This window comes from Anastrepha ludens, chromosome 6 (assembly GCF_028408465.1).
Source record: "Anastrepha ludens isolate Willacy chromosome 6, idAnaLude1.1, whole genome shotgun sequence".
Classification (NCBI taxonomy): domain Eukaryota; kingdom Metazoa; phylum Arthropoda; class Insecta; order Diptera; family Tephritidae; genus Anastrepha; species Anastrepha ludens.
In genome coordinates, this window is record NC_071502.1 from 57,081,949 (window position 1) to 57,104,598 (window position 22,650).

General features: G+C 36.0%; 3 protein-coding genes across 9 annotated transcripts; 2 read left to right on the forward strand and 1 right to left on the reverse strand.

Moving 5' to 3' along the window:
- Window positions 1-1,317: 1,317 nt before the first annotated feature.
- Window positions 1,318-11,465, forward strand: LOC128866716 (mitochondrial Rho GTPase). 7 transcript variants are annotated; one of them, XM_054107645.1, is made up of 9 exons: window positions 1,470-1,485; window positions 1,551-1,638; window positions 2,399-2,791; window positions 2,875-3,086; window positions 3,149-3,301; window positions 3,509-4,360; window positions 4,430-4,779; window positions 7,455-7,517; window positions 10,239-11,465. In XM_054107645.1, exons 3-9 carry the CDS (start codon window positions 2,593-2,595, stop codon window positions 10,375-10,377), a joined length of 1,968 nt encoding a protein of 655 aa, XP_053963620.1. In that variant the 5' UTR covers window positions 1,470-1,485; window positions 1,551-1,638; window positions 2,399-2,592; the 3' UTR covers window positions 10,378-11,465. The 7 variants fall into 7 exon arrangements, with proteins under 7 accessions (XP_053963617.1, XP_053963623.1, XP_053963624.1 ...); XM_054107642.1 differs by lacking the exons at window positions 1,470-1,485; window positions 1,551-1,638 and adding an exon at window positions 1,318-1,387; XM_054107648.1 differs by lacking the exons at window positions 1,470-1,485; window positions 1,551-1,638 and adding an exon at window positions 1,318-1,387 and having other exon boundaries at window positions 7,455-7,493.
- A 4,948-nt stretch (window positions 11,466-16,413) lies between these two features.
- Window positions 16,414-19,122, reverse strand: LOC128868186 (N6-adenosine-methyltransferase MT-A70-like protein). Its single transcript, XM_054110010.1, has 7 exons — window positions 18,799-19,122; window positions 18,432-18,740; window positions 18,251-18,378; window positions 17,593-18,185; window positions 17,309-17,532; window positions 17,100-17,223; window positions 16,414-17,033 (listed from the first exon to the last, which is right to left on the reverse strand). Exons 1-7 carry the CDS (start codon window positions 18,959-18,961, stop codon window positions 16,583-16,585), a joined length of 1,992 nt encoding a protein of 663 aa, XP_053965985.1. The 5' UTR covers window positions 18,962-19,122; the 3' UTR covers window positions 16,414-16,582.
- A 68-nt stretch (window positions 19,123-19,190) lies between these two features.
- On the forward strand, window positions 19,191-22,407 carry LOC128868189 (putative serine/threonine-protein kinase STE20-like). Its single transcript, XM_054110012.1, has 4 exons — window positions 19,191-19,639; window positions 19,699-20,136; window positions 20,213-20,452; window positions 20,546-22,407. Exons 1-4 carry the CDS (start codon window positions 19,324-19,326, stop codon window positions 20,617-20,619), a joined length of 1,068 nt encoding a protein of 355 aa, XP_053965987.1. The 5' UTR covers window positions 19,191-19,323; the 3' UTR covers window positions 20,620-22,407.
- Window positions 22,408-22,650: the final 243 nt, after the last annotated feature.

The following is a 22,650-nucleotide window of genomic DNA, read 5'->3' on the forward strand; positions in this document are numbered from 1 at the left end:
GATTAATTACCATATGAAGTTTGAAGAATAACAATAAAGTTTTTAATAAACCTTTAATTTGTTTTAGTTTGTTTTTAAATTTTTTTGTTTTGTGTTTTTAATTGTATAAGAAAGTCTGAACTTTAGTATTGAGTTGAAATATATGGGCATCTGTTATTTTGTATGTATTTGATTTAAAAAAAAACCTATTGGAACATAACCCCCAAATTTATATGATAACTATGTTTTAGATAACGCGGAATTACATAACGCGCAATTCTTCTGGAACGTAACTATCGCGTTATACGAGGGATACCTGTATTTAAAAGTATGTATTAACTTTTTGTGTTGCGTACGTTACAAACCTCCGACAAAGTAAGGGAAATTAAGAACGTAAAGGCTATTTCATTTTCAGGAGAAGCTAATAGTTTCTGTTGCAATAATTTTTAACAGCACCAAATAATTTGCTGGAGAAACAGTTGATCAAACACAGGTGGTTATAATTTAAGCAAATCCGAAAATTTAAATTAGCTTTGGAAACTATAAAGAATTAAGATATGGAAGATGTAAGTAAATCTATCTACATTATGCCCTGCTTTTTGAATGGTAAATTTGTCTTATTCAGTTTTATTTCACTTTAATTTTTAGTATTGTATGCGAACTATCAAGAAACATCCAAGTTTCTACCGGTTTTCGGTTCATTCACTATTTTCGAAAAACAAAGAGGAAAATATTGCGAGCGATTAGTAAAGGGTTTTCAAATAAGAGGTGTTATTTTGATATTCAAAGAAAAATGCTATTTTTTTATATAAGTGATCGGAAGTTTAATTCATTATAAAGAGGAAGGTATGCCGTTAATAGTGGAAAATAACATCAGGCAAATGACCACCACGACCACGCTTACAGGACAATATCCTTTTCTTTAAAATTCCCATAGCCGAATTGCAAAGTGCCAGCCCTATGCCCTCGATAGCCTCACAAATTCCATCTTTGAGGTCTTGAATCGATCCTGGGCTGTTGGGGTAGATTTTTTCTTTCACGTGGCCTCAGAGAAAAAAGTCAAAATAGCCATTTGTCCTTACCTCTTCGGGAGATAACACGTCCGGAAACTTTTCCCGTAAAATATCAATGGTTTCGTTGCTTGTGTGGCTCGTAGTGCCGTCTTGTTAAAAATAAACGTTGTCCAGATCAATACCATCCAATTCCGGCCATAAAAACTCCTTAATCATCTCTCGATAGCGACAGATAACACTTGTTATTGGAAAACCCTTTATTTGTGGAAAACTAGCCGAACAAACCTAATTTTCGACAATTTCGGAAAAAAGTATGGTAGCACTGGCCTACAATTCACTGAACATACGTCTTCACTATCTCCACAGGCAACGGATTTTCATCTCATGAAGTGGAGGTTTGTGTGCAATAATTTATATTCGTCGGGTTTATATAATTATTTCAGTGTGAAAAACAGTTTATTATATGATGTATTACTATTTGGCGTGTTATTAAGTAAAAATTGAATAGTTATATAATTAAAGAAGTAATTTAATTCTGCAAGCATGTGACTATTTTAGATCAACACCGACTTGCGAAAATAAGCCTATACGGAAGTTGAGACGCAGGAAACTCTTGTTGATGGTGGTTGCAATTTCATGCCGCTGTGTATGTAGAGGCAGATTTATAAGGGAAAATAAACTGCAAGACGGCGCAAAAAGCCTCCTGCGAAGAAATATTTATTTTCTGTGGCAAATCGAATCAAAGTGACGCCAGACTTCTATGCCTGTGTGTTTCCTCTATAAACGCCATTGACCCCCTACAGTGCGTGGCTTACATAGATTTTAATTGAGTGTTAATACGTGCAGATAATCACATAGTTTTTGTTTAATGGTTTATTGCAATAAATTGCATATGCTTGAATTATTGATTTTGCCCAATGTACCAAGTTTTTATAAAAGGTTAAGGGTCATAAACTAGATTTTATAATACATTTTGATATTCTCTAATATAAAAAGAGATATGAACCAAATTTCACCGCTGTAAGAGTTTATAGCACTGCTGAACTAAAAACCTACAATAGTGTAACAAAACTAAACAAGAATCTATAAGCTGCTTACTAGTATGTGCGAGTACTTATACAATAACATGTTGAAAGTGTTATAATTAAACTGTGTCAGGTAGCTGTAGTTCGTACTGAGTTCCATCGGTGATGTTTTTGAAGCCAATTATGGCTTTGATAAGAATGCTGAATGATATATGTAGTGAAAAAAGTTTTAGATATCAATAGGGCAGCCATTTGCGTGGAGTTTTGCAATATTATAAATATGTTTCATTCATTATTACGTCTTACAGGAAAATTTTAGTTAGTTACATTTTGTTTTATTAATTAACATTTTTGTATGCAATTTCCTCATTTCACTTTCAGAGAGCTTCGCTCAAGTCTAGCATAAATGCGCGGTCTACAAAGTGGTGTATATAGTTTGGTATCTTAGTTGACACTAATTATACAAAATTAAAAAAAAAAAAAAGTGAATTCTATTTAAACAGCGGTAATAAAAAATTAGACTGCAAGTCCTAGCCCTTTTCCTGCCAGAAAACCTAATCTATCATACAGCAATAATGGTCCAATACAGTGCCGCTCAGCGAAAAAATGTTCGCATATTGTTAGTCGGCGATGCGGGGGTGGGTAAAACATCACTCATACTCTCGCTTGTAAGTGAAGAATTCCCTGAGGATGTGCCCCCAAAGGCTGAAGAAATAACAATACCCGCAAATGTAACACCTGAACAGGTGCCTACGAACATTGTGGACTATTCAAGTAAGTAGATCCGCAAATAAGTATGCCAGTGTATAATCCAGTTTTTGTAAAAACAATAAATATGTCGTGTTTTTGTTTACTAGGCACTGAACAAACAGATGAAACACTAAACGAAGAGATACTCAAAGCGCATGTTGTATGTATTGTCTATAGCGTGGAAGACGAAGATTCACTTGACCGCATAACATCACACTGGCTGCCTTTAGTACGCAATGCAATAGGACCAGACCAACAACGTAAGCCGATTGTGCTTGTGGGCAACAAAGTCGATCTTATAGAATACTCAACCATTGATGTAAGAATTTTTCTTTAGCGATTGAAATGAAAGTTATAAAACTAGTTTAATTTTAATTATAGAGTGTATTGACGGTAATGGAAGATTTTCCGGAAGTAGAGAGCTGTGTCGAATGTTCTGCCAAAACGCTGCACAACATTTCCGAAATGTTCTACTATGCACAAAAGGCTGTTTTGCACCCAACCTCTCCGCTGTATATAATGGAGGAGCAAGATGTAAGTAAAGTATTAAACATGATTAAAAAAGCTTTAGAGAGATTATGAAAACTTTCAACATTTTATATAATTATATTTAATTTGAAACATAATTTGTTAGAGGAAATGTTAGTAAATTTATACTTCCTTACCCCTTCCGAAATTGATTATAAACAAGCATTGGTTAGAAAAATTAAAACCACTATTTTTCGTTTGTATTTTATTCAGCTTACACCAGGTTGCAAAAAATCTCTTGTTCGAATTTTCAAAATTTGTGACATCGACGGTGATAATTTGCTCAACGACTACGAATTGAATTTATTTCAACGTCGCTGTTTCAATACACCCCTACAACCACAAATACTAGACGAAGTCAAAGCTGTCATACAAAAGAATATTCCAGATGGCATCTTCCACGATGCAGTCACACTCAAGGGCTTTCTCTTTCTGCATTGCTTATTTATACAGCGTGGACGCAATGAAACCACTTGGGCGGTGTTGCGTCGCTTTGGCTACAACGAACAATTGGAAATGTGTAAAGATTATTTACGTCCCACATTGAAAATACCACCAGGCAGCAGCACAGAGCTATCACATCGTGGCCAGCAATTCCTTATAGCATTATTCGAAAGGTACGACAAAGACGGCGATGGCGCTCTGTCACCGGAGGAGCACAAAATGGTCTTCAGCACTTGTCCGTCTGCGCCGTGGTCCTATTCAACAGATATACGTAAATCGTGTCCTACCAACGATCAAGGTTGGGTGACGCTGCACGGTTGGCTTTGTCGCTGGACCCTAATGACTCTTGTCGATGTGTTAAAAACACTGGAGTACTTAGCCTATTTGGGTTTCAATGTGCATGAAAACGATAGTCAATTGGCTGCGATACATGTGACGCGCGAACGACGCATTGATTTGGCAAAACGACAAAGCAGTCGTTCAGTTTATATGTGTCATGTAATTGGTCCAAAAGGCGCAGGTAAGACCGGACTGTGCCGTGGCTTCCTGGTGGATGATATGAAAAGTCTGATTGGAAAAGAATTCAAGACGAATGTGGTGCATTGCATCAACACAGTTCAGGTAAAATATATACATACATATGTTTTATAACAAATGAAAATAAAAATATAAATTCTTTTGACTTTGTAGGTTTATGGTCAAGAAAAACATCTTATTTTGCGTGATATCGATGTAAAGCACGCATTGGATCCACTGCAGCCGCAAGAGGTAAACTGTGATGTCGCCTGTCTCGTATACGACTCATCCAACCCGCGTTCATTCGAGTACATTGCTCGCATTTATATCAAATATTATGCGGAAAGCAAAATTCCAGTGATGATTGTAGGCACCAAAGGTGATTTAGATGAACGGCGACAAGACTATTTGCTACAGCCAACAGAGTTTTGTACAAAATACAAACTATTACCACCACATCTGTTTAGTTTGAAGAGCAATAAAAAAGAGGTTTATACAAAGTTAGCAACCATGGCGGCCTTTCCGTGAGTAACACATATCCAATAGATAACACAACTAACAGTTAACATACATATAAACGAATTGGCTAAGGTACATTTCTTATCGATACATTTTGGTATTCGTCATACAAATGCGTTAGGATGGTTAAATGTATGGTGCAGATACTGTAGTTTGCACTAACTCAAAAACGGTGGTGCCCTATTTCTCATACACGCCTTAGATCATTACTAAATGTTTTCTGCTTATCTAAAGAAAATCGTCCGTTGTATCGTCCCATTGTGTTACTCGACTCTAGTAGTTTTTAGCACACCCTATTAATGGGTGTTTTGTCTTATTAAAATCTTCTCTTTGACGCTAAACAATCATAAATGTAGCGTAGCGCAACTGTACGTAATTGATATTTATTTATTGATTAGAGCTAAAGCTTTTATGAGTTAGTTCTTAAGTTCTGTAAATATCTACTGCATAATCAAAGTTTTAAAGGGATTCATTAGTTATAAATGCGTATGCAAAAGGCAAGGTACGTTCCAAAGTAAACTGGACTTTTTATGCATAAGAGCAAATACGTTTTTAATCTATTCAAAATAATCTAAGTCAATATGATGATTTGCAGAAGTTTGATTTCCTCGATTTCCTTCAGGACTTCAGTACAAGCCTTCTCCACCTACAAAATTTCCGGAAAATATTTTTTGCCCTTGCACCGCTCGTGCTTTTCATTCTCCCTCAAAATTGCCTTTAAATGTTGAAATCTTTGTACAAATTTTGAACGATTTTTTTTCAAAATGCATTTAATTGATGTACTTGAAGTGTTAAAATTCTATTCACTATAAATTTCATTGATGATTTTTGCTAATCTTTAACGATTTCATGAACAGTTTCAATAAAACTTGCAAATACCCAGCATATCGATGATATTTAAATATTTGGAAGATAACGTTTACGTTATAATTATTGTTGTATTCAGGTATACTTAGAAGATATGTTTGTATCGGATGTTTTTTAAGAGCCTGATAACTTAAAATGATAAAACAAAACAGAAAAATTGCAGGAATGCATTTTTTTATTATAATCTAGTAGATAATTTCATGGCATTTATTTTTTGATATCCGGCATATGTCCACCGCTGTTACGAGATAAAAGGTCCATTCGCTCAATCCAATTTTTGACTACTTTTTCCAATAAATCTGGTCGTATGGCGTCACTGGCGGCTTGAATATTGCAATAAACCGATTGTTAAACGCGTTGTATGGCAAATTGCGTCATCTTGTTCGAATCAAATGTCGATGTTTTGGAAACCAAAATTCAGTTAGCATGACTCGATAGCGCCTGTCATTCACCGTATCCTCATTTCGAAAGAAATAAGGACCGATAATGCCGCCAGTGCTCTGTGACCTTCGGGGACATATTTATTTATCATAATTTTACTTTTTTTTTTTTTTTGCTTTCAAAGTAAATTTCTACAATTTGGAAGCGTTGTTCTTGATGACTTGCCAAACCTTACTGAACAAAAACGTAACACAGTTTGCTATTCTCAGCATTCGAACCATAGATATCGATATCGATAGCTCTCATGCAGCTAAAAAACTCCCGATATATTCATTTGCATTTGGTGCTCACTTAAGTCACTTTATCCTTTTACAATATTCGCAATATTTTTCATTTTTAATTTTATTTGTTAATTTTCATAAAAATATAGTTCATTACCTAACAAAACTCTTGTAAATCGAAGTTCCAAACTTTCTAAGAATTTTAACAAATTTCAAATTTGTCATCAAAAATTTCAAACTTTTAATCAAATTCTTTATCAAACTTCTGGGCTTGCAGTTTTATAGTAAAATTTACACATGATGTTGACAACTTCCTTCCATATAACAGATTTCGTAACATGAAATTCTGTGAAATTTGTGAAAAACATTACGTATATTGTAAAAATGATAAAGTGACTTTATTATGTGAGCACAAAAGTAGTCGATTGGCGCACACAACTTCATTAGGCGTTTGACCGACCTTCTTCTCCAATTTGTCGTGTGCGTCTTGATGTTGTTCTACAAATGAAGGAGCCTATAGGTTTAGGAAAATATTTATATTGTATATCTGTAGGTTTCGAACTCGTGACCACAAAACGGTAGTCACGCACAAATGATATAACAATAAAATTATAAATATTAGCTTATTAGCATAGATTGAATATTTACTAAATGTTTTGTCTTGATTTATTTATATTATGCGAGTATTTATCAAACGGTTGATACTCCATTTTAAAATCAACTGTCCTTTAACTATGAATTTGGATGAACTTTTACTCTTTATCTTTTATGTATTTGTACTTTTCTATTAACTTCTTCGTTTTCTACTACACTTTCTCCACAAAATTAAATTTATAGAGAAAAACTTAAAATCACTTTTAATAATTGAAATTAAATTTAATATTTTTTCCTTTATCTTCTAACTGCTGCATCAACTAAAAAATAAATAAAACCAAAAAATAAATCCGTTTATCTCGCGTATGCCATTCCACATGCGCGCATACACTTCTTCACCACTCCCCTCGACTTTGATTTGGTTGGCTGCGCTTTGGCTGGGGATTCTTGCACAAAAACAAACAAACAAAAAAATAAAAACGTTTAAACAAATCTATCAAAATTATCTAAATTTGCTACCGAATTTTTACAACATTTTTGCGCTCAATGAATTGCAGACGCTTTCAGGCCGCGTGGATACTCTTTTACAAGCACAGGTTGGTACAGCTGTGGGAATCAGCGTAAGTGTGAATCTTCTTAATGCCATTTAAACAGCCGAACGAGCAACTAATATCGTACTATCCATACGTTGTTTTTTCTCTTTTTACGAGCAAATATTTTGTAAAAAGCAATACACCATAGTAAAATATTCATAGCGTATAGCAAGAAACGAAAAAAGACAATATTTATTAGCATCATAATGTAGATATTTTTTGTTATTCACTTGCTAGTTGGTAAAATTTATTTATTGAAAATTTAATCACTAGTTTTTGTAATTGTATTTAGTACTATTGGGTAATGGTCAAGGAATATTTTTTAATTTTTTTTTTTTCATATACATTCTAGTGTAGATACATATACTTAATTTGTATTGTTTGCGTTGCATTTACTTAATTTTTGTACAACATTTTTGGCATTTGTGCTTGTTTTTTGGAAAATACATATTTGATGTTTGTGCATTTAATTCATCCATCCAAATGCGTACCTAATTCACACAAAGAAAGAGGTTTAAAATAATGTATTCCGAATGCACGATTTTGAAATACTGATCTTCCTTTTCTAGTTTATTAATTTTTAAACATAACAACAATTTCGGTTGAGTATCTTAACAGCTTCCCTGTCATGCTGTGAACTATTGTAATATTTTTTTTATAAATACCTATTTTTCATGTTCTTATGAGAATATCTATTATTTTCATAATTATAAATATTAACGTTGCAGTTTTGTATAAATACTTTCCTTGATATCGAAATCATGATGGTTATCTACTATTGAAAATGACAAAGAAAAGAATGAAGCAATATTTTTATGATGCCGATTTACGATAATAATGGCCGAATTTCTGATAGTTAGAACGCTATACTTTTGCCACAGTTTCCAAAGTTTCATATCGAACGTGGTTTTTGAAAAAATCGTGCAACATAGCGGTTGTGAGTGCAACTTGAACAAGCCCTATATAAAGCCAAAAAATTCAGCATTTACTTTGTATGAAAGAAAGGCGTGGCATTTCATCGAAAAAAATAGCAAAAATCAACGAGATTTTGTAGTCCTTTGAATCTTGCGCTTTGTTGAACTATAAAACTTCTTACCCAGAAAATTTAAAAAAAATTTGAAAGTTTTGATGAAATTTTTTACAAAGTTTGAAACTTTGTGTTATTTGGCTTTTGTTGAGGCATCAACTATGTTTAAAAAAAAGTAGTAGTGTATTTTACAGTCTTGCAACGGGTCGTATTCGAGGACAAATAATAGGGGTACAAATTAATAGTCTCGAACCACTACATAAAAGAAGATGTTTGTATGTTTGTGTATTCCCTCTGGACTCTGAAACCACTAATCCGATTCCGATGAAATTTCGATGAATTGTTACATGTATGCCAAAAATGGTTTACAAGTTTATTTTTATTTACTCGCTAGGTGGCGCTGGAGTTTAAATATTTGTTTAAACTGTGTTTTTGGTCCGATTTGACTCGTATTCAAAAAGCATATCATTTATATGAAAGTATAATTTAATGAAGAGCTTTTTGTAGTGCATTTTAACCTTCTACCGAAATGGCGACTTTAGACGCTTTCTCAAAATATGTACATATAATAAAAGTTCATTAATAAAGACAGTTAAAGGGTTTTAAGTCCTCCAACCCATTGGCGTTGACCGTTAAAAACTTTAGATCATCAGGCAAACCACCTAAATTAATCTAACAATATTATTTAACAGAGTTTTATCTATAAATTTTAATTTCTTGTTTTAAATTTTTTTTTTATGAAAGTTCATGAAATATTTATAATCTTTCGAAACGAATAGAATAATTTTGAAATAATTGTCGTTTTTTTCCTTTGAATGACCTTTTATTTATTTTTTTATTTATTTATTATTAAATATTTAAAAAAATGCCCTATAAACTTGTACTATAATTTTATTTGAAGAAAAAATATAATAACCGGCTTCAGCAGTTCAAGCGATTAACTCTTATAAATAATAAATCTAATTGGAAAGCAAAACCAGTTTAAATTACCTGTAGAGGTCTGCATGATATTTTAGAATTCGCGGTACACATCCGAAAAAACTTCATGATCATGATAGAATCTCTGGGTCTCTTCGGAAATGCACCAAGATGCGCAAACTGTTTTTGCAATACAAGCAGAATCTCCAGAAATGTAAATCTGAAGCATTTTGAAGTTATTGACAATTACGAATTATAATTTTTACCAGTGAGGCAACCATTTTTGTTTCCGCAGCAAATATTGGACCGGCACAAAACTCAAATAATTTTTTTTATTGTGTCTTGTTGGGTACCATAAATCTTAAGCCATGTTGGTAAAAAATTAGTTATTAATTGTGAATGTTGAAATACAATCAATCGATCAGTCAAACAAGTCATAATCTGAATGCATTTATTATAAACTTTCTCTTTCACACCTGCACTTTCACACTTCCTGGAACCCACCCTGCTCCCTTCTTTTAGCTCAAATATTCTTGCATTTTTAGTTGTATATAGAAATATTCTCCTAAAAGCACATTTGTTTAAGGATGCTTGTAGTAGTTGTGAAAATATTTCATCAAAGTCTTTCATTTATATTGTAAATACATAAGGTTTAGTTTAGTTTCTCCCCCTATTCGCTTTAGTTGTAGAACCTTAAACTTATATGCATGTTTGCAACTATTTTTATGTATTTTATAATGCAATTAAACTAATAGTTTTTTTATATTTCTCTACGTGCGCGCTAATATTCCACTCAAAACCAGACATCTGCGTCAGTTTGGTTTAATGACAGAGGATCCAACGCTTTGGTGGAAAGCCGGACTGGGCGTTGCCGCTGCCACAGTGTTAGGCATTGTTGTACTCAAAGCGCTGCAAAGCGCTGGCTCTCATGTGCGATACTAATGAAGCAACTTCAATTGAGTGAGCAATGCATTGCGGCAGCATTACTGGATTTCACTTGAGACACACATACACACGCGCATATAAAAAGCATATTGTACACAAAACAAGTTATATCGCATATCGGTTCCAGTCGAAAATTTCAATATTCTAATTTGATAAGATTCTATGGCAAACGCGCTCCATCTCTCATAACTTTCTGTAAATGGGCCTTTATTTTTCATCTCTCAATATGTGGAAATAGTTAAAATTTCATTGTAAACAATAAGTAACATATTGTTTGTGACTTAACAAATTGTAAGTAGTGGAAATTTAAAAAATTAATTGCCATCTATATTTTAGGATTTTTGGCGAAAGAAATTTGTTGAAAATTGAGTTGGATTTAAAAAATACAATATATATTTAAAGGAATTTGAAATTATTTATGTAAATGAGCGTATGCACATTTCGTAAGTAACATGTTCTTGTTTGTAAATACAATTTTACACTAACAACTTAAAATGAATTCAATGCGCTCAATATCGAATTACATAATGCGCATATTTCATAGATGTAGCCATTTAATTTATGTATCTCTGACATGAATACATTACATCCTTGTAATATTATAAATAGTAATAAAATTATTTTAACATTGAAGTAAATGACGACGAAAACAATTTGAAAATCAATCGGATAGCAATACCAATTAGTATATAATCTTATAAACACAAAAGTGTATAAATACGTACGTACATATATACATACAAATATAGTATAATCTATAAGAAGAACCACATGAATAACTACATACATTATTTTTGTAAATCATAAGAGAAGTGATACATAGAACTAATTGGATAATTTGTGCATTGAGGTAAAGCCAATTAAAATTCGGCCAGTCGGGGACAATTTATATGGGCATTTTTTAATCTAAGTACTCTTCACGATTTGTGTGTGCTTAATTATTTTTTTAGTAATTCTTGCACATACAAATTACTCGTAAACACATATACATACATACATACATACACACATGTACTATAATTTTATTTAAATGAACTTTATATAAAGAAAAAAAATAAAATAATCGGCTTCATGAGTTCAACAAATTAATTCTTCTAAATAATAAATCTAATTGGGAAGCAAAAACGATTTAATTTATTTGTGGAAATGGAGATGGGCTTGATATAATGTCAGGGTCTCTTCGAAAATGCATCAAGATGCGCGAACTATTTTTGCAGTACAAGCAGAATCTTCAGATATGTAAATTTTGCAGCGCCCCAAACGACAAGCTCCTGCATGTGAAGACATCCCGCACGACACTAACTACCTCGTTCCCACGACAGTCGGTTCTACGTAACCGGAACGACCCGGATTTATATACGGCCAAGGACTGTCTCTTCAGCAACATTCCCTGTATATGTATGGAGAATATTTGTACTGCTCAACACTTTTCTATCAACCGTCATTCATCATTTCCGTTAAAGAAGTTTACATTACGCATTTGGCGCTTGAACAATATCGGAAGTAAAGTGAGTAGTAAAAAATTTTTGGTTTGATTTTTATAGCCGCTATTTCTTAAGGTTTGATACCAAAGGAAATTTTTAATAAAATGATTTTCTAAAAAATGGAATGTCTTATAGTAAACACTTGTAGAATTATTGGTTAAAACGTTATTGTGGTAAAAAAAATATCGAATAAGCTCGGAAATCGCAAAACAAGGTAAAAGTTCCAAACACTTAGCACGTGCATTTGGCGTATTTAACTAGCCTTGTACACTTTAAACGTGTTTTTCTCGAAACAACGTTTCATAACCTGGTTGGTATGATTCAGAAAAAATTTTAAATTTGTACAGCTTATTCTGCGCATGTATATGGCTTTGTAACATACCCTACGATCATAGTTATTAATTAAAATTTAACCCCTTTCCTAAACAATTTAATAATACGTTCACATATAAGTAGATTATCTACTTTTTCGTGCTTAACCCCCAATCCGTAATTATATATTAATAAAATACGAGATTACCCATACAAAATTTCTCTTCGAAATCCGAGATTATAAAATAATTCTAGATTAACATATTACCAAATTTTTTCACATACAACCTTAGATTTTCTGTGTTATAGATAATTATTTTTGCGAATGTAAAATGAACGGTCAAAAAATATAGAATTGTAGACATAATTCTAATAAAATTTTTGTTAAATATTATGAACTATGCATCCCAATAAGAGAAAATTTCGTGTGTCCATAAACGCTTTGTCGAGAGAACTTACATTAACTTTCTCTGCGTTTGCCGTAGCGCCAGTACAGAAAACAAACAAAAAGAAGAGGAAGAATAAGCTTAGTTGAATAGCATACACTTGCACACGAAAGTTATTTTATTTTCTGTACTGACATCATTCAATTGACAAATCCGCAAAAAAAAACAAGTAACCCTATTCGGGTTCTTCTGTACTCTCTAATTCGTGCTCTTTAATAATTATTATTATAATAACCATGGTACAATAATTTTTAGAAGGTAGTTTCACTTGATATCCGCCATGTTAGCTATCGGACATAAATCGTGTTTTCGATTTTTTGTTGGTACCAATTTGTTTAAAAAATGTATTCACCTCCATTCGAAGCAGCTTCTACTGTACTATTAGCTTCACCAGTAGGGCGACATTCGACATGTTTAGAGGCAGAACACCTTCGCTGCTCTTCCCATCCCCACAGATGTGCGCGCGGGCGAACGCGCATTCTGCAAGGAGCTCACAGCTACTGCGGCTCGCTTCATCACTGCTGGAAGGCTCAAGGACATACATACTAATTTCCCAGCCCAAACAGCCAGTTTACTAACCGAACGTGACCACCTACGCCAGGTCGAACCCGGGGATCCCCGCATAAGGGATCCCAATTCGGAGATCCGGCAGCTGGTAAATTAACACAAGTGGACCAAATGGGTTGAGCACCTGAAGACCTGTAACTTCAGGGTGGGTTTGAGTAAGCTCTGGTCCACCGTAAGGTCCTTGTCGAACCCGACGAGGCACAACGACAAGGTGGACATCAGCTTCAACGGTTACACTTCGTCGGACCCGAAGAGATGTGCGAGCTATTTTAGCCGGCTATTCACACTGCATCCTCCCGTCGAAAGATACAAACGTCGTGCCACCATATGGCTGCACAAACTAACGAACAACAGTGCGCCACTTACTTTCTCTTGTGATGAGGTTCAGGGGGTCATCAACAAAACCAAATCATAAGACATTGCACCTGACGGACTAAATATGCTGATGCTGAAACACCTGGGTTCATTGAGAGTAGGGTTTCTCACAAGGGCTTTCAATCTGTCCTCGGCCATTCTCAATATCCCTGACAAGTGGAAAGCAGGGAGAATGGTCCCACTACTCAAACCTGGGGAACCCGCCAACCAAGGAGAATCTTATCGGCCGATAACTCTTCTTTCCCCAGTTATGAGGACACGTAAGGCCCTCGTACTCTCACTCTTCACGAAACACCTGGCCCCAGCCACACATCAGCATGGCTTCCGACGAGTACACAGTATCACTACAGCATTCACCGTCACAAACGCCCAGATAAAACACGGGCTTAACCAAAACCGCCCCTGCGGGAGGACTGTCCTAGTAGCGTTGGACTTGAAGAAAGATTTCGATACTGTCAGCCATTCCACGTTACTAGATGACATTTTACAGTCGGCACTCGCTGTCGCTGAAGAGGTGGTCCGCCACTCGTCAGTGACTTTTAGAGACCATACATCCAAACAGAGGAAGATAAAGCAAGGTGATCCGCAGGGTAATGTCCTTTCACCCTTGATGTTCAACTTCTATATATCGAAGCTCCCCCAGCAACCATATGGAGTCTCCCTGGTCTCATACGCTGACGACTGCACGAAAATGACGTCGGGCAGTGACATTGATGGCCTGTGCGCCAAGGTAAACGACTACCTCGCCTACTTTTCTCGCTTCTTCTGGTCACTTGGAACTAGTGACACGCAGTGGATAAAGCTTCAGACTTACCAAAACACTGCTATTCGGACAGCGACGGGTTGAATCCTGATGTCACCGCTTCAACACCTTCACAACGAGGTACAGATGCTCCCAGCAAAGGAGCATAACAAACTGCTCAGCAAACAGTTTCTGCCAGATCTGTCTCCTAGGCACGTCAGGAGGCACCTCTTCAATTACGCCAACGAGATCCAGGACAAAACGGACCGACAACTACTGGACCGGACATTGTTTAGACAGACAATAAACGACATTCATCGGCAGACACTTACCACCTTCTTAAGCTCCAGACCCCCGAATGCCTACAGCAGATGAAGAACTCCAGCTCCCCCGTGAGACCCGCCTACCTACACGAAGACAACCGGTGATTTACACTACATTGACAGGGCTTATTATTGCTGCTACAACAACAAGGAACGTTGTTCAAAAGTAGTTGTTGCGCCAGAAAATATCAATGCTGTATGCGATATTATCAAGATTGTCATGCCACGTGCCGTGAGGTTGAGGCATCCTTGGGCATCAGTATGACGATCATCAATAAGGTTTTGCATGATCATTTTGTGGTAAAGCAGGTGTGTTCGCGTTGGCTCCGATACAATTTAAAAAACGCGACTGGACAAAGTGCGTCGAAAATTTATTCAAACGAATGCAAAAGTGTGTTGATCGTCGTGAAGAATGTTTTTGTTTTGAACAATAAAACCGTTTGTAACTGCCTAACCGCATTCTTAGGCCACGCCTATAAATAGCAAGCCTCGTAACACTCCAATCACATTTACGAAATATTTGTAGGGAATATTTATGCTGTGACAAAAGCAAAAACATTAGGATTTATACACAGGTCCGGCCCAACTATGAATATATTTTTTAAAGTATACATCATTTAAATTTCGGTGGTTACGTACATTCGACTTTCGATTATGTTTTTTTATGTTGGTACACTCGTCTCGAAGAGCGGCTTCAGCAATGTAGCTTGTTTAGTTTGCTTGTGTATTCGGCGATATTCTGCTATCGACTCTTGGCTCTCCTGGTCTCTTCCATCGGGACGATTGGCTTTGGCTTCTCTGTCTTAACCATATACCCATGATTCGTCACCAGTTATGACCCTTTTAAGCAAATCTGGATCATCGTTTTCAAATTTTCCGAAAAGATTGCATGGTATGAGCCAACCAATATGCCGCCATCCTCAGCAACTGTGATGCGACAATTCACCATAACAACTTTCTCAACATTTTCATCGGCTATTGATGTGCTGGGGGTCCAAAGCGAGCGTCGTCATTAACATTTTCTCGACCTTCTGTTAAAAGCTTGTACCACTTGTAAACATTTTTTTGACTCAGAGTCCAAGTGCTTTTGAGCTTCTAACTCTATTTTTTGGTGCAACTTCTTTGATCCATTGTTTTTTTTTTTGTCACTTGCCACATTTGTGCCACTCACAAACAAACTAAACATGCTACATTGCTAAAATCGTGAACATATCTTCGAGACGAGTGTACCAACATAAAAAATAAGAATCGACAGTCGAATGTACGTAGCCCGCGAAATTTGAAAATTTACCTTATGTTTTGAACACACCTCGTATGTATGTAAATAAATATGTACATATGTATATCTCAACTGGGCATTGAACGACGATATTTTTGTGAAAAAATCTTTTGTTTCAAAGAGTTGTGTCAGTGTCTGTAGGGAAACAATTACAATATCTAATTTATATAAATTTCGTATATACAATAGGGATCAAACCAACCAGCTTTGACTTACTATCATTCGCTAATATACTTAATGTCGCAGTCTTGAGAGAAAATCGCCAGATATGTGGAGCACCTAGTGCTTACATAGTTTTTGTTCTTATATACTCACAGCGTTGTCATCACGCCAAAACGAGTTAAGCTCTACTGCACTTACTTTTAGCATTTTTATTCACTGTATTCCAGTTAAACTAATGTCAATATATGCAGTAATATATATGTTCAAATTAGTACAGACTATTCTTATACATATACACAAAATTTATAAAAAGAAAGAATTAAAAAAACGAGCGTGAGGTATGTAACTTAAATCAAATGTTTCAATTGACCATTGTAGTTTAATGCTGTTTTTTTTTTTTCTTACTACGTAATACGTACATACATTTACTTATTCATATTTTTATTTTGTTAATTGATATTCATGGCTGCTAATACATATTAACCGAATGTGAACCGAAATGAATAGCAGAATTAATTTTTCGCTGCACTTGCTGGATTAGTGGTTGCTGGACCAGTCGCTCCAGCAGCTGCCGCTGGTGACATACAATTTCCATCGGGATACCTTTTTTGAAACTGTGTTATTAATTCTGGATCAACTAACCGAATACCGTCTAATTGATTGCCCAAAGTAATCCAATTCGGTTGCACATTGTGTGGGCGTCCAAATAGTTCAATTTTACGTGTACCTGGGCTGAGGCGTTCAATGATGCCATATATTTCATCAGGCTTATGCGAAGTGGCGCGCACCTCCGCTACAATTACATCACAATCGAGCCCACGATTTAAATTCTTCGGATTGCCCTTCATGCCAACCAGACAATGTTCTTTGCCGTGATTTAACCAATGGCCGGTACGTCCTGTACGTATAATTCGTTGCAATTGATTTGTTTTTACCCAGATGAGTTCGTCTACTCTTTCGTAACTTGAGAACAGGAAGAAAGAAGTTTATTTAAAAAAATGTATATGACTATAACAACCTGGAACTCACCCCCAAAGCTTTAGGCATTCCCGTCCTAATTCCATAGCCCGACCAGTAACCCATAAAAATATAAGCCCATCATCCTGCAGCGCTGGTACGCCCAACTGACGCATCTCATCGTCTGACATTGTACCTATTATTGCATTACAATAAGAAACGCAAAATGTACATATACATATATACATACATTATTTCATTAATTACAATTTTTCACTCACCGTAAGGCAATTCCATGTGTATATCCCATGGTGGATCAGCCATTACTACGGCAAATTTTCCTAGGACCGTCATGTCCAGATAACGCAAGTCACACTGTATCCATTGCGGTGGATATAAAGTCACGCTAGGGTCAATGCTTCGTTTAATACAAAGTTTAGTTTTAACATCAACTGGCTTGTTAGTGTTGATATTCGGTATCGTATCAACTTCGTAATGAACATACCTGGGAAAAAAAGTTTATAAATTGGATTAAAATTCTCTGCTTAGTAAACGCTGCACTTACTTGCATGTAGCCATGTGAAAGCAAGTATTTAGGAAACTGCAGTCACCAAGAGATTCGTCGGTATGTGATTGTATGATTTTTTTAAAATGCAATTTGGTACACGTATCTAACGTCTCTATTGATTCCTCCGATGATTGTTGAGAGTCAGCTTCACCTTCCCTAATATTTTCCGAAACAATTTCGCCATCTTCTGTACCCGAATCAATCGCCTTAGAATCGACTTCTGCCTCCTTTGGGCTGGATTTGCCATTACTATCTGATGTCGAGTTTGCATCGGCCTGAATCGCAGTTTCTTCGATATTATTTACTGCATTTGACTCATCTGTATCTCTACTGGTTTTCCTCGCAACAGCATTTTCTAGTTTGCGGTCTCGTTTCTTTTTCGCAGCCATTTCTGCAGTGGCTTGTTGCGCCTTGAGACATTCAACCTTGGTGCCATGCGGACAAAATTCCATCACTTGAGCGCCACCATGCGATTTGAATTTTTCGGCAACGGAGCGTTCCTTGGCAGTGGGTTTAGTTAGCAACTCCAGTATTTCTTCACCAACTTGTTTACTTTGCTTCTCACGTGTTGATGGCATTGAGAGAAGCGACTATAGATTTGATTTAGAGATTTTGGGTAACATAAAAAAGAGGCATGCAGTTATTATATACAAACCATTATATCATCAGATGCATCCGCTACACTCCCGGCAGTATCTTTGCGCGCAATTGGACCGACATTGACTTCAGTTTTCAACACCTTATTAAGGTTACAGTCCTCGTTCTCATCATCATTTGTATCAACTGTATAATAAATTCATGAGCCAGGGACTTATAGAGTTTTAGTAGACACTTACATTTACGTTTTAACTCTTCTTTCATACCCACATAGCCATCGTTAACTAATTCTTTATATAAATCTAACACTATATTATTTTCTACTGAAATTACTTCGCAGCCCACATCTTTTCCAATTGTCACACTCTTAATGTTAATAGCGCCTTGTTCGGCTAATTTGTTCAGAGTGTAATTGATTACTTGCTGTGCAGGTGTTTTATCCAAAAATATTGCAACTTTTTCTATTAATTGTGTGGAAATAATGGGAAGCACAAGTGTGGTGGAAGAGAGAGCCTGCAAAACCGCCTTCTCAGCTTCAGCATCTGCCTCTGAGTGAATGAAGATTAGTAGTTACGTACTCCACTAATGTAAATTTTTGCTTCATACCTAATTCTATTGGTGGGTTAGATGAATCCTTAGCTGTATCAACGACGCTATTTGGCGACGAAGACAGCAAGCCGGCACGTTCTTTCTTTCGTTTTTCCAACTTTTCTCGCAGTGTATTACGTTTGGTCTTTACTGCTTTGATTTCATCCCATGCATCTGCCATCGTACAACCGAAACACAACACAAAAACCTCTTTTAAAAATATGAAATAGTCACCTAGCAGCTAAATGTTTATGAATTGACAAAAATATAAACTGCTAGATGTGTAGAAAGAAAACAATTGATGCAGATCGGTTTCTTCTTCTGCAAATTTGAGTATTCACAGTATGCGTAATTATTTTCTTTTAGACAAGAAGAAGAAAAGAGACACAATAACAAAAATGTATGTTTTTTTGCTCTTTTCCGATGAAAGCATCAAGCCCATTTACAAAAACAAAAAACACAAAATAAGAATTGCAAAGGGCAAGGAATTACTTAATTGGCTAAAGTCTTGTGCGCGAAAAGTACAGAAAAGTTGACAACGCAATGTTTGGTTTTAATCCAAAGGATTACGATTTGAAAGTGGAACTGTCACGTTGCTTCAATGGCATTGGCACAGTGTACCTGGCACAGTATTTACCCAACGGACAACATATCGCCGTTAAGAAGTATCGCATGGATAAGGCCACCAAAGAAGAGAGCTTACTGGTCCGTGATGAGCTACTTATCATGCGTCAGTTCAATCATCCCAACATACACACATTCTATACCTCATTTGTATATGGAAATGAGCTGTTCCAGATAGCGCCACTAATGGGTTTTGGTAGTTGCAAGGACACAATCGCCAATTGCTTCCGTGCAGGTAAGTGGCTAACGATAATTTAGAGACACTGGTTTTACTTATTTTGCGCCTTGCACTAGGATTTCCCGAAATATTTGTTGCGCTAATAATGCGAGATGTTCTATCTGGGCTCGAGTATCTACATCGGCGCGGTTACATCCACCGCTCCATTCGTGCCAGTCACATATTGCTCACCCAAACAAAAGCTGTGCTAGCTGGTTTCCGTGAATGTACGAGCATTGTGGCGCATGGAGAACGTATCAACGCATTACATCAGCTAGCTCCCTGCAGCGCACGTAGTCTTAACTGGTTAGCACCGGAAGTGCTCGAACAGAATATAATCGGCTACACAGAAAAAGCTGATATTTATTCGATTGGTATAACATGTTGCGAACTAGCTAATGGAGTAGAGCCGTTTGCTGACGCGCAACCAACTTTCATGTTCACCGAAAAAGTGCGCGGCAATGTGCCAACATTATTGGATCGATCAACATGCCCTGCCAGTGAGGAAATGATTGGTAAGCTTGTATCTGATATGGTGATTTTTATTTAAAATTCTATTTTTTAATTTTTGTTTGCATTGCATTTTTACAGAAATAGTTGCTAGCACTGCTTCAGATTCAATTAGGCAGGCGCAACAAATCTACTGTCAGCGCGTTTTTTCTGATGAGTTCCATCAAATGACAGAAATTTGTATGGAAAAAAGACCATCCAGTCGTTGGACGGCGCTACAGCTCCTGAATCACTCATTTTTCAAACAATGTCGACACACAAGCATTTTTGATCAGTTGCAGCGTTTCGGCTTAGAAACGAAAGACTATTCGCAATTGCGTGGTATGTGTTTTCGAAATGCTTACAAATCTAAGTGCATATGTATATACATATACATATCCAGTTTGAGTCAATTCTTTATATTTGTGTTTCTAGATGAAAGTCTCGGCCTTTGCACCGACTTGAGCGAAATGAACGTAAACAGCAATGATTGGGACTGGGACTTTTAATAAAACTACTATATTTCATGAAAGCCATATTAGCATGCATACATACTCATACATACATATGTATGAACACAATTACAAAGTATCTATAGTTTGTATTTAGTTTTTAAAGCCATGATAAATCCAAAATTCAATTATATGTACTTACGCAATGCCTCTAAGAGAGAATATGAAAGACTATCAAATAAAACGTTTCTAAATTTGGTAAATAGACGATGCGTACTTACAGCATATTACAGGGTCCGGCACTCGAAGTGTAACCAACTTCGGATCGCTCGCGCAGCTGATACACGAACATCAGCTGTCTATTAGTTGGCTAAATGACAGTCCAGAGTATTGTTTACAAGCGCGCGGAAGCATTTTGCCGAGAGTAAATGCGAAAAAATATCAGTAAAGGATTTCAAACGGAATAGTGAGATGACATTATATTTGGCTGGAAAATTACAACCAGCGATTGTTCGTTAGTCCGAGCATCTTAAAGTAAATAAAGTTTTTGTTTATCACACCATTACTCGTTACAATGTTACTGGTAGCATCCCAAAACGGCATGGAGGTGGTCATCAAAAGACTGCAACGTCACAAGAAATGGTTAAGAAAGTGAAGAAGCGACTTGAGCGAAATCTCCGACGAAATGCCAATCATATCAAATATCTGACCGTAGCATCTGCCGCATTCTGAAAAATTATCTCAAAGTCAAACCTTACAAAATCCATAAGGGGCATGATCTCACACCAAAGCAGCAAGAAGTCCGACTTGAGAGAGCGAAGGAGTTACTTCGCTTGGCAAAAAGCGGTCAATTTTCGAGCATTGGGTTTTCTGACGAGAAAAATTTTCAAATTGAGCAATTCGTAAACTCCCAAAACGATAGGGTTTATTTGACCGACCTTTCACACGATAATTTGAGTCAGCGATTGGTCACCAGAAGGCAGCACCCGCCACAGGTAATGGTTTGAGCCGCTGTAACAGCAGATGGGCGCGCTCCAATCGTTTTCATGAAGCCTGGCGTCAAGGTAAATGGGAAATATTATCGGGAAAGTATTCTGGAGGTTGCTTCGAAGCCGTGGCTTTGGTGGCAGACCATGGACGTTTCAACAGGACTCGGTACCGTCTCACAAAGCTCCAGTGAACCAAGAATAGCTAAATTCTCCAGACGCGAATCCGATGGATTGTTCTTTAGGCCATTTTGCAGAGCAAGGTCAGAACTTAAAGGTTCACCAGTCTCGAGGCGCTGAAAAAGCCATTGTCCGCGAGTGTGCCAAAATACCTGCAAGTCACATTCGGGCAGCTTGCGATTCGTTTCTGGACCGTCGCAAGGCCATAGACAAGGCAAAAGGTTGTCATATCGAGCAAAGTAAATCGATTCTTAATTTTGTATTATTTTCACACATGTTTTACTTTAAAGTTAATAAAAGTAATTTTTCAAACAAATTTATGCCTTTTTAATTGGTTACACTTCGAGTGCCGGACCCTGTATATTATTAATATTTATAAAAAATTATATTAAATATGATTTTAATTAATTTCCATTTACTGTCAGTTTTGCTAGTGGCCGCGATGGCTCATTGTTTAAAATATTACCTCACAAGTACATATCAAAGTACCAAAGTCCAGCTACACATAACTTTTAATAAAAATAAACAAGATCTGTATTTAAAATGTCTCTTTTATTTCAATTAAATATTATGTATTTTTCATTCTTAATTGCTTATTCAATAGTATTATTGTTAACAATTTTCATTATTTATATATTTATTGGTTGTGTACAACAAAGTGAGAAAATTAGAAAAGCAATACGTGGATTTAATTTTGCAAATTGCACTATTTGCGTAATTTTAATTATTTATTTACAAATTCAAGAATTGTTGGTGTTTTTGTGGCTTAATTGCATTTTCTTTTATTTTTCTCTGCCTACAACGTTCTCAGCTCAATAAAAATATGATTTTTCATAGTTAATAAAATATAGCATACCATTAATTAATTAATTGAAAACCTCAAAAATATTATTTTATTTGGCGGATGGATGTTAAGCTCGTA

Coding starts and splice junctions, on each gene's coding strand:
- LOC128868189 (XM_054110012.1), top strand. CDS start 19,324: ATGTTTGGTTTTAATCCAAAGGATTACGATTTGAAAGTGGAACTGTCA. Junction 19,640..19,698: donor CGCCAATTGCTTCCGTGCAG/GTAAGTGGCTAA, acceptor GCCTTGCACTAG/GATTTCCCGAAATATTTGTT. Junction 20,453..20,545: donor AGACTATTCGCAATTGCGTG/GTATGTGTTTTC, acceptor TTGTGTTTCTAG/ATGAAAGTCTCGGCCTTTGC.
- LOC128868186 (XM_054110010.1), bottom strand. CDS start 18,961: ATGGCAGATGCATGGGATGAAATCAAAGCAGTAAAGACCAAACGTAAT. Junction 18,379..18,431: donor AGAAGAGTTAAAACGTAAAT/GTAAGTGTCTAC, acceptor TTTATTATACAG/TTGATACAAATGATGATGAG. Junction 17,034..17,099: donor GAATGCCTAAAGCTTTGGGG/GTGAGTTCCAGG, acceptor CCTGTTCTCAAG/TTACGAAAGAGTAGACGAAC.
- LOC128866716 (XM_054107642.1), top strand. CDS start 2,593: ATGGTCCAATACAGTGCCGCTCAGCGAAAAAATGTTCGCATATTGTTA. Junction 3,087..3,148: donor TAGAATACTCAACCATTGAT/GTAAGAATTTTT, acceptor TTTTAATTATAG/AGTGTATTGACGGTAATGGA. Junction 7,518..10,238: donor GTACAGCTGTGGGAATCAGC/GTAAGTGTGAAT, acceptor ACTCAAAACCAG/ACATCTGCGTCAGTTTGGTT.